This window comes from Micromesistius poutassou (genome assembly GCF_964030765.1).
Source record: "Micromesistius poutassou genome assembly, chromosome: 7".
NCBI classification, from domain to species: domain Eukaryota; kingdom Metazoa; phylum Chordata; class Actinopteri; order Gadiformes; family Gadidae; genus Micromesistius; species Micromesistius poutassou.
The window spans coordinates 11,522,849-11,534,924 of NC_140277.1; the positions used below are offsets into that span (position 1 = coordinate 11,522,849).

General features: G+C 49.0%; 1 protein-coding gene across 1 annotated transcript in view; it reads right to left on the reverse strand.

Moving 5' to 3' along the window:
- Positions 1-225: 225 nt before the first annotated feature.
- Positions 226-12,076, reverse strand: part of inpp5a (inositol polyphosphate-5-phosphatase A) — a 31,843-nt gene continuing 19,992 nt past the window's right edge. The window contains exons 4-5 of the mRNA XM_084470430.1: positions 9,951-10,024; positions 226-402 (exon numbers count right to left, since the gene is read on the reverse strand). Coding sequence (XP_084326556.1) covers positions 297-402; positions 9,951-10,024 — 180 coding nt within the window. The 3' untranslated portion in view covers positions 226-296. The remainder of the gene's footprint in view (positions 403-9,950; positions 10,025-12,076) is intronic.

Consider the following 12,076-nt stretch of genomic DNA (forward strand, 5'->3'; position numbering starts at 1 on the left):
CCATCTGGGGGCTTTGGGAGGCAGGGGGGGGGGGGGGGTGGGCGAGGGAGCGGGGGAACGTGTTGACGCGAGGAGACGGGAGATGGAACCGAACGAAAAGAGGATTTTTGTATTTGTTGTTTGAAATACAAAATCCTGGAAAAAACAATTACAGAATTCTCGGGTGCAGGATCAGTGAACCCCCCCCCCCCCCCCCGGATTTGTGATGTCACGCCGAGTGGATTGATAAACCCTAGTGTCCGGACAGCGTTGGTTAGCGCTATTAGTTTGTGTGGTGATGGAAGATACCTTCAGAACTAAGTCTCTGGCGTGGTGGCGGACATCAGGATGCGGTCGCACCACGCAGGGCACCTGGTGGGCATGTACTGTTTGCCCTGGCTGCTGTCTTCACTGTATGGGTAGCTGGAAGGGACAAAAAACACCAATTAGTGACCAACACGACATCGCCAATTAGTGGATCGACATTAACAATTAGTGGATCGACATTAACAATTAGTGGATCGACATTAACAATTAGTGGATCAATGATCAATATGGACCTCTCAATCAACTCTACCTATGAAACTGTTTGAAAATACCATAGATCAATCGAAGAAATATCAAAATAAGAGAATAAAACTCCTGAAAACAGAATGGGCAATGACAGTAGGACAGCCTTCTGTGCGACGAGAGCATCTCATTGGTCTAGCGAGGGGGCGGGGGGGGGGGGGGGGGGGGGGGAGAAGCATGTATATCCGTATGACCAATCATCTGTGTAATCTACTGAATCAACACACATGGATGGCTCAATCGAAGCCATCCCTCTCTGCCAACTGTACAGCCGGAGCCCGTGTTTGTCAGACGGCGTCTCTGCAGAGGGCCAGCGAGGCAGAGCGCGATGCAGAGAGCGAGGGAGAGAGCGAGGCAGAGAGCGAGAGCGAGAGCAATAGAGCAAGAGATACAAAAGCAAAAGAGAGTGGGTGATTTTGTTTTCCCCCCATATGTACCATTATGTCCCCACGCGGTCATCAAAAAGAGATTACTGCCCCCTTCCCCCCCCCCCACCACCACCTCCCCAGGCACACGGCCAGGCAGAGGAAGAGATTGTATCTGAGAACAGCAGGGGGACAATCGAAAAGCCCCCCCACACAATACCCACGCATCATCTCTACATTGTTGAGAATTCAATTTGCCCAGTCCTCCTCGCGACTCATCAAACGGCGGTTGGATTTGCACGCCTCCGATCCAATTTGTTTGTTACCGCTCATTAGGGCTGCGAGCGCATGGCCTAGCCGCCGCCGCCGCCGCCGCGCTGCCAATCCAATTTGCTCCTCCAGTGCCGCGCAAAGCTAACCGTAGCATAGCCGTAGCGCTGCCCGCACCCGCCTCCCATTCTTTCCTCCTTCTCCGGGAGCCTTAATGGCAAAATAAACACGGGTTGGATCTCCTTTCTATTCATCACAGCTGCGGCGCGGCGGCGGCGCCTTAATTGGACAGTGTGTTCGGTGATCGCTCTCTCGCTCGCTCGCTCTGCGCGTGTGATTACGTACGGAGGCCGGCGCTGGTACGAGCCCACAGCCTACCCACCGAAGATGTATGCTGCATCAGGAGCACAGACGGCGAGTACCAAAATAGTGTCGCTAAGACGTCGCTTTGCTTGGGATGGCAGAGGAGTCAGACAGCCGCGCGGACGGCTGTGTTGGTCCGGGTTAGGAGCCGACGGAGTGCTTGAGCAGTGGAGACGGTGCGTCTGAACGCCGTCCTCGGCAGACACGCGAGCTCTCAGTGGATTGGACACAAACACACTGGCTGGCTGCCAGGTCGCCCACAGGTGCATTTTACCTACTGGTGTCAGTCAACTTGAACACGCACGCATGCACATCCACGCACACACACACACACACACACACACACACACACACAAATGTACCCACACACATGCTAAGATAAACAGGGGAACACACACACACACACACACAAAATAACAGTATATCATTCATCGGCCTGCAACCGTACAACGATGCAAATACACTGAAACCAAGCCATGAATTGGAGCTCTGCATGAGGAGCCAGGATCCACCTTGGTGCCGTGTGTGTGTGTGTGTGTGTGTGTGTATGTGCGCGTGTGCGTGTGTGCGCGTGTGTGTGTGTGTGTGTGCAAGTGTCCCCAACAGGGGCTCTTCTAGTCAAACAGGGGTGGTAAACAGTGTTACCTCACATCAATACACTGGGACAACTGTTGGACAGCCATGCTGGAGTCGTATCATGGCAACCACACACCTGGGACCTCCAGAGGGAAAGTTGTTGTTACTGTGTTTTTGTGTGTGTGTGCGTGCGTGCGTGTGTGCATTTTTGCGCGTATCAATTCATGCATTTATTTGTGTGTGCATGTTCGTGTGTGTGTGTGTGCATGTTTGTGTGCGTGTGTGTTTGTATGTCTGCATGCGTGTGTATGTGTGTGTGTGCGCGTGCGTGCGTGTAAGCGTGTGTGTGTGTGTGTGCGCGCGTGCGTGCGCATAAGCGCATGTGTGTGTGGGAGTGTGTGTTGGATGAGAGACACACAGACACTCTCTCCCTCCCTCCCCCCCAACCAGGTGTACAAACAAACCTGCTGAGAGCTACTTAGAGAAGGACCCTGCCTCCAATTAGCATGAATGGCCCTCAAAGCATAGGGAAATGCATGGAGGAGGGTCTTTGGGATGCTAATCACGGAGCTAAAGGAGTGATCCACCGGATGAAAGGGATGAAGAATAGGATGAGTGAATCACAGATAGAGAGACAGAAAAGAGGAGATAAAGGGGATCAGATAGCCAGAGAGAGAGAGAGAGAGAGAGAGAGAGAGAGAGAGAGAGAGCCAGTGTATATGTAAGAGAGAAAGAGAGAGAGAGGAAAAGAAGAGACACAGAGCAGAGCCATAGGGGGAAATGACTTCAATGTCTTCAAAGGGCTCGCGAGGCAGAGCCGTTTTCAGGGTGGCCCTGAACACGCTCCATTGGTCCCAGAGGTTCCCGTGCTCGCACACACTCGCACACACACACACACACATTTAGTCACCATTTGAACTACCACAAACCAACTTCCACGCCACACCATTCATAAACACCTCGCTGCTGCACATCGCCACGACGACCCGTCTATAACCACAGCCCCCCCCCCCACCCCCCCTCCCTGCCGCCTCCACCCTGGACCGCTGTGGCGCGCCAATCCACCGCTCAAAAACAGTGATTAAAGGGCTATCCTATATCTATGTGTGTAGGTGTGTGTGTGTGCGTGCGTGCGTGCGGCGGCTATAAGGTTAGCTGGACTCTGCCGGTCCACCGCACCCTCCGGCGGGCCCCGGGGCCCGATAACGGCCCTTAATGCAAAGGCAAACAGCAGAGCGGCGCGCTGGGGTGGCCGCGGTGATTAATGCGTCTGATTAGCCGGCTCACAAACTTATCAGGGAAGGTAAACGCACTGAGTGGGCTGAAGGCAGCACTCAGCCGGCCCCGACGCCTGCACCGACACTCATTACACTAATTAATGGGGCCCGCCTGATAAGGCCCAACAATCGTCCACCTGTTGAGGAGAGGAGACACGCATGCAGACACACACACACAGACACACACACACATGCGTGTACAAGAATAACAACTCAGACGCACACATGCAGTCGGACGAGTGCACACGCACACACACACACACACACACACACACACCCGGATGCACAAACACACACATTTATAAACGCATACAGACAGACACACACACACACACACACACACACAACACACTCATCCGAACACACAAACACACAATTACAAACTCATACACGCACACACACACACACACACACACACACACACACACACACACACACACACACACACACACACACACACACACACACACACACACACACACACACACACACACACACACACACACACACGGGCCGTCAATCTATATTTGTACAGCACTTTTGTTGAAGGGGTTACAACGTGCTGTAAAATAATAAGGAAGGAAAGCAAATATATTAACAAATAATCCAAAACAATGCGCCACTGGCACCTTGACAAGCCCCCCCCCGGGCCCACGGCGGGGGGTGATTCATGAGCGGGGACATATTGCTCAGTCATGGAATCAAAGCGGAGTTAGAATCACACGGCCCCAAGGTTAAACTAATCTTATTCTAACTAAGCCAGGCGGTATACAGCACGCCTTCAGCGGCGGCGGATGTTAACAGCTCATTAATAGCCAGACTGGTGAAAGTCCCGATAAGAATCATTTCATATTTGACAGATTACTCTTGATTATTGGAATGATTAATCGTGGTATTAATGGATTGAGAAATGATGGTGTACAACTAGAGGGTCATTGGGATTATGAAGATAGTAAATACTACACTATAAAAATTAAAGGAACCAATAAGTATAAAGTTGAGCAAATAAATAGATTTTACTTTTGAAAATTTAAAATATATAATATATATATGTATACATCTATCTATCTATAATCTATATATATAAATCTTTATATCTATCAATCTATATCTATATATCTACATATCTTTATATCTATCTATCAATATCTATATTTATATATCTATATAGATATCAAAATATCTATATAAATACATCATATTTTATAATATATAATATATTTTTCATTTCCTATCCCAATGGTAAAAAGGTATGTAACATAACAGCAAGCAAATACTCCATTTTTCTTGTTCTGGAAATGTGGAACTCATTCTCCCGGTTATGTCACACTCCGCCACCTCCTCTCCTTCCTCAAACTTCTCCCACGTTCTCCTATCTGCAGGTGAAGTAAGAAATCACCTTTCTGCACACAATGACAGGCCAAACAGTGGCCCATTGAGCGACTCTGTATTTAATGAGCACAATATAAACTTGGGAGTATGGGCAGGGCAGGAAGCCAAAGATAAGACGTAAAGTATCAATGACAAGGGGTCAAAGGTCCCCAAGAGCATCATGGGATTTGGCGCAGCAGTTTGTTTGCTGTTGTCAGGGGAGGCTTGGCAAAATACTCTCTCTCACACACACACACACACACACACAGACACACAAACACCACCCACCAGAATTCATAAAGTTCAGCCAACTGCTGTCAACAAAGCTGAACGTTTGCTTCGCATTGCAACACTGGGGAGGTTCACCGGCACAACACTGGCACGCTGTCGGACAAACAGACGGGGTGAAGGTAGATTGTTGTTATTGGGGCCCAGGCTGGGAATAAGTGGTGAGAGCCTGACAAAGCAGTCTTTCTTAGGATCCCGTGGGCAGTAGATGAAAGCATAAATCCATGCAACCGGTATTACAAATAGTCGTAACCCTTTTTCTATCTATACCGTCCCTGCGTTTTGCGCCGATGCCGGTGTAATCTGCAGCCACTGTTGCCCTCATTGTTCTCAAGGAGGCCTCTCCAGCAGCGTATGCAATGGAAGCCACACGTAGGAACAGCTAGCACGGTACAACAGTGTTCCTGTTGTCCTGACCCCCGAAGCTTCAGCCAACAGGCTAATGCCAAGTGCACTTTATGTTACATGTGCCTGAGTTGGTATCCCTCAATAACCCAGAGCATATGTTGAGAGAACAAGAGGCCTTCTTCATGGATGACACTCAAAGACTGGTACCATAGGACATAGGGCACCCAGACCCACACGCAGATGGATCTATAGGGAGACAGGGATTTCACTTGAAGGACGCTCATTTGTATGAGTTGCTGGTTTGATCTCGACAGGGTAATGGCCGTGACGGGACAAAGCATAGTCTCTTCCCTGTGGATGGACTCATGTTCTCCACATGAGAGTAAAGCACAGCAGTTGTTTCCAGTGAATGGACCATTCTTCAGACGTGGGAGACGATGATCCCCAATGCAAAGATATCTAACGGGGAGCCCGGGCTGCAACTGCATATGGGAATTTCACGTTGAGATTTTATTCAAACCTTGTGTGAAAACAGGTCTCAGGAATGATGTTCTTTCACAGGGAACCACCAGGTCGGATTTATCCTCAAGATTAGACCTGGCTTTCTATCTTTGCCGCAACATAACACATTGCCAGCATTGAGGTGGGTCACCCGCCTCTCTCGCTGAACTTCCTGTTTAGATACCGAGTCACCTTTCTCCTTGGCTCCTCACCTTCTTACCTGAGTCACCTCTCAAGTGCCCTCCGACTCCCCGAGTCTAGACTTAGCAAACACACAGACACGCCGGCAATCTTTCTGCTTAAGCTCCTTCCAACCCTTAACCTGGGAAGGTTGACATCCGGAGAGGTGCGGCCAAATAAAACTAAATAAATAACCCAACGCAGGATATGATGTACAGGCATAGACGACACGCATTCCCAACCCCATTTGCTTGATTTTCCTTCATTTATAATAATCAATCCAGTTCCTTGTTGTGATTTTCCAGGTAATCTGCTCTACCACGTGAGTAAGAGAAATGGTATTGTATTAAAATGTTTACGATTCAATCAATGGATTATTACATATTTTTCTAGAAATAGACATTGTGGTTCATCCTTATCTTCCTTTCTTCGATTTAACTAAATCACATTATGGTTAAGTAGGACCCTGTTCTGGTCACAGAGTGCTTAACCTAAGGCGCATAAACTCAATGGATAAAAATGCAATAGGAGTAAGTGGAAAAATTATGGTTTTGGGTAACAGCCATCCATCTCTTAACTTATTCCAATCCTGAGAGTTGTATTTTGATGGGAACACTGCTATTTCACCCTCAGCATTCCAAGGCCCATTCCCAGTAACCAGGTTAAATAAGGAAGCATATCTTCTTCCACGTACCAGATCGCCCAGCACATCCCTCCCCATCAGCCTGGTGTCCCCCGGTTCCAGTTTTGCATCGATCTCTTGCCAAACCCCAAAAAACAACAACACATCAGAGAAATCTGATAAAGGCAGTACTAAAAGCTTTGCCTTAAATCAATCAAATCCATGAATACGTTACTGGGTGCTTTAGTATGTTTTAGTGGACAGTACCCTAGTCATGCTATTCTAGATATCAGATCAAAAAGGACCTTAATGTACGCCACGCTCCAGCTTGATCTCCGGTTAAATGCCTGCACGGGCGGAGGCCACGTCCAAACACAATGACCCTAATGGTCCGTCTAGCGGCGTGCGGCTACAGATCCATGTTGCCTTCGCTTTGGATCTCTGTAAAACGATTGGCTTATGATTAATACACCGGTTCTCCATGAAAAAAACGGAACAAGAGAAAGCCAATACAAACGTCTTTCCCCGATTGATGGGCTTCAACCTCTGGCCGGACCGAGACCCTGGCGATGGGAAGGGGCTCTGGGGGCCGTACATGGAGTACTGTGTGTGCATAGAGTGTCAATAAAAAGCGTGTACGCAAGTGTGAGGGTGCGTGTGTGTCGTGCGTGCACGTGTGTGTTGTTTCACCCCCCCGGCAGCAGACCAGTGCGCGTCGCCGGACTGGCTCCAAGTCCGACTGTGGCACGACTGGGCCAAATTCCACACCGTGGTGAGCGCTGCTTTGGACATGTCATGGCCGTCTTTGACTGACTCACTCGTGAGGGTCTGAGGTGGAGATCCACAGCGAGCACTGGAGCGCCGTCAGGTGAGCAGGCTCGTGTGTGTGTGTGTAGCGCTAGGACGGCCGCTGAAGATCGCTGTCGTCGTCGAATTATCGTTGAATCGTTTTCTCTGTAAAGTGTCGGAGATGTTTTTGGATGCCGCGTTCTTGGCAGGGGTGACCAGATCTCGTGATATACCTGTTCAAAGCGTTCTTTTAAATAGCGATGACATATTTGCAGCAGCATATTCCGGAGCAGCCCAAGAAATGACAAGGATTGTGAATTGATAAAGAAATATGATGAATGAATACTGGAATTGAATAACCAATTTATTAATTTAGAGCAAATTGTTCGGCACTATTTCATTAAGACTGCTGTCCAAAAACCACAGCTTGGGCGGGGGCCTTGGCTATGGCGGTCTATGGTCTAACAGCTGTGGAGTGTGTTTACATTGTCTTGCTTTTTTGCTAGGCTCCCTTTAAGCAATCTGGCTAAACACCCATCAGCCATGCTACCTTATGCAATACTACCGCAGCCCATTAGACGTGTGTGCGGGGAACAGGTGACTTCTCTTGCAAATAGCCCAAGACAGAATTAACTTGCAGATTAAATATCGATGACCGCTATTGATTTATAGGGGGAACAAGAATTACCTCTTTCCATTGTGTGTGTGTGTGTGTGCGTGCGTGTGTTTGTGTGTGTGCGCGCGCGCGTGTGTTTATTCATTTGTATGTACTCGGGGTGGGCGTGCCCTGATGTCCTAGATGTTAAAAAACCCAATAACCTCACAGATGGCGAGGGGGCGTGTCCAGTGCCAGGCCGTGTGACGGGGGACAATCCTTCTGGGGCTTGATTGCTCATGGAGCACAAGGCAGAGCAGACAAAGGGAGGGAGCGTGGTAATGTGTGTGTGTGTGTGAGTGTAAGAGTGTGTGTGTGTGTGTGTGTGAGGGGAGTGGCTGTTTAACTTTAACTAGGCCGCTGCTCCCTATTCAGGGCTGACAATGATGCGGCGCGCGTTTGCGAACCCAAGTACATCAAATTGGATTTCATATGCATATGCCCTCACCTTTCATTTCTCCCACTTCATCATCCGCTGTCTGCGGAGGTGGGAGGAAATCATTTGCGAGCGCGAGCGCGGCACTGCGCGCCTCACGCGTCGCCGCGGAGACGGATGATGCAGTGTTATGGAGACGGGTGCGGGGCGCGCGGCGGTGTCAAAGCAACAATAAATACAAACGTCAATTATGCAGAAGCATGTAAACCTGCCCTCTGATGAAGAGGCAGAGAGACGCTGGGAAACAACGCAGCCCACACACACGCACACACGCACGCAGGCACACATGCACACTCACACACGCACGCAGGTATACACGCACGCACACACACACACACACACACGGCAAACACCAATGCCGTTGCTGGGTTTCAAAACACCACAGGAAAACATGGAGACTATCTCGGCAAAAAAAAACAACATTCATACACAAACATGCACTTACACCCATTTAATACGGGATATATATGGCTTCCACACACACACGATAACTCAAATCTGAAAACACGATTACTCAATCTAAGAAAACAATATTTTCTCACTCAGACACACAATTAGATAGCTATATCTCAAAATCACACATTTACGCACACACACACACACACACACACACACACACACACACACACACACACACACACACACACACACACACACACACACACACACACACACACACACACACACACACACACACACACACACACAGTCTGAAGTCCCCTGCCGCCCTCCGGCTGCCTCTGGAGCAGTTTATCAAGTAATTATTGTTTGATTACAGCGTTTCATTATCTCCACTGATTGAGTCACAAGCGATGCCAAAGGTCACGCTCCATTAACGCGCTGCTCCCGAAACATATTTTCACGCCAGCGGTTGTTTGCCCTCCCTCTCGTCTGAAAGGGCTAATTGCAAATGCATTTGTTTGAGGAAGAGAGGAGCGGACCCCCCCCCCCCCCCCCCACCCTACTGAGCTACACGCCCCTGGCCCAGCCCCTTTCAAAATTCAAAATCCACACTCTGGCAGAATATCAATGCAGCTACTGTCAAGTTCATACCTAAATCTGCACACACACACACACACACACACACACACACACACACACACACACACACACACACACACAATACAACAGACTTACAGTTGAATTGTGATCCAAGTATATAGTTTTTTCTCATCAAGTTGACCCACTGTGTTTATTCAAAGCGGACGGCTGCGGTTGGGTCAATCAACTCCCACTGGTGGCGAACCACGACGTAGCATTTCTCCACCTCCCACCCCCCCCTCTGCATGCTGCTCGTCCAATTAGCAAGCTCGATCCCAGGGAAGAAGCGCAGGCACACACAAAGTGAAACACGCCGTACCTGGGAGGGAAGGTGATCTCCAGCTCGTGCAGACGGTCCTTGAAGACAGACAGCTCTTTGTCGAACTCTAAGAGCTGAGAGGGGGGGGGGGGGGGGGGGGGACAGAGAGAGGAGAGGAATGTGAAAGAGGCTTCAGGGTTTTGAATTGCTAACATCTTACATGAGCCAACACCTCACATTACTGTCACTGTCGTAAGCAGCTTTAATTGGATAACAAATGCCAATACCCATTAAGGTTCAGACGTGTGTGTGTGTGTGTGTGTGTGTGTGTGTGTGTGTGTGTACTAATGGCAGGCATAATGAGGATATTATAAACATCCATTAGCTATAAGTATGCTGTCGATAGAAGTTGCTTCATGGCAATAATTAAAATGAAACCTCAGGAGTAATTATATCATTCATAATACCACGATATTAAAACCGGCTTACTAATTGGATGTTATTGTGTAATACCTCACAATAATAGAGAATGGAGAATGAAGACATTCATTTTGTTAAGAGAGTACAGCGATTGAGACATCAGCATTAACCACACAAGTCAATGTATTTGTCTGTGTGTGTGTGTGTGTGTGTGTGTGTGTGTCTCCAGTGGGGGTCTGTTTTTATTTTTGTCTTTCGATCCACACACTCTTCATCAATCATGTCTTCTCTTCCAGCTGTACTCACTCAGCAGTGTGTACACACACACCCCCACATCCAAAACCACACACACATACACACACACACAAACTCACCCAATAACCCTCCCGTCACTCCCCTGCTCTGCAGAAACCATAAATCATTACTGAGAAGTGTAATTAGTGGCGGCTTGTACACATTAATTATCTGGGAGAGGAACAGGTAGTGGGGCCACCTGCATGACTGACTCCCCAGTCAACTGACGGACCACGTATCCCGGCAACTCTAGAGAGAGTAGACGGGGGAGAGGGGAGAAGAGAGGAATAAATTGATAGAGACAGAGAGCTAGAGAAAGAGAGACGGAGACAGAGAGAGGGGGAAAAAGAAAGAGACCGTGACAGAGGCTGCTCTTCCTCTATGACAGGAAGAGCGCCACACGACTCTGTACTGTGCCTGGTTTGTAAATGGCGCCCTAAAGCACAACGATCGGAGCTCCAACCAGCTACCTGACAGAGCCCTGGCGGTGACACGATGCGGCCCGGGGGGGCGGAGCTTGTACGGCTTGACGTTAATGCCATTACACGGGTGTTCTACACGAGGCTGGACGCTGACGGCCACCTAATGAAACATCAATAGGAAGATGTCGTGGCAGACTCCGACGCTGTTTGGTGGAGCATGTGGCTGTTAATGCGTGCACACGCGCGCACGCGCGTGTGTGTGTTGTGTGGGTGTGTGTGTTGTGTGGGTGGGCGTGGTAAAGACAGTACTCTTGTTGTCTACCGTACACTTCCGACATTGCTTACATGTTTACATTTGCGGCGTGAACAGAATTCTGCACATTAAAACTGATACGTTTGGTGGCTGGATGGACGTGGCGTGACGCGCTGCAATTATGGCCACATGTTTGTTCACGTGCACAGCCACACCAAAACAGAATGAAAGAACGGAACAGATTGAAGTGTGGTACAACAGTACTGTCGTACAACAAAACCACGATCCAGGAGCTATTTTACTCCGGGGCATTTGAGACAAGACCTCAATGTGTTTCTGCGTGTGGTATGACCCTCTGCGGGTTCCAAACTTTCTGGTTTTGTTTGATTTTGCGATCATCTGCACCGTGGATGTGAGGTTTTTCTTTCAATTAGAGTCTGAATAATCGTTTTTTCTACTGGGATTTGTCACAAACACTCTTCCCGACGTTGACATTTTTTTGTTTTTGTCCACTCGGTTACCTCGCCATGCACCTCGGCCTCCGCATCAGGGTGAACAAAAAAAAAAAAGTATTAATACAAAATGAAATAAATAAAAAGCAGCCATTGGTGGCGCTCCCAGACACGGCGCTGGTGGCGGTTCGGAAGGGCAGATGCGGCGCATTCATCAAACTCACACGCGGCCGGGGGGGGGTCATGGGGAGAGGGGCTCACACACTGTGGATGAGGGATGGAGAGGAAGAGGATGTACCGCACGCTCCACTGTACAGCTCATCTCTCCCGGCCTGCCGCACACCG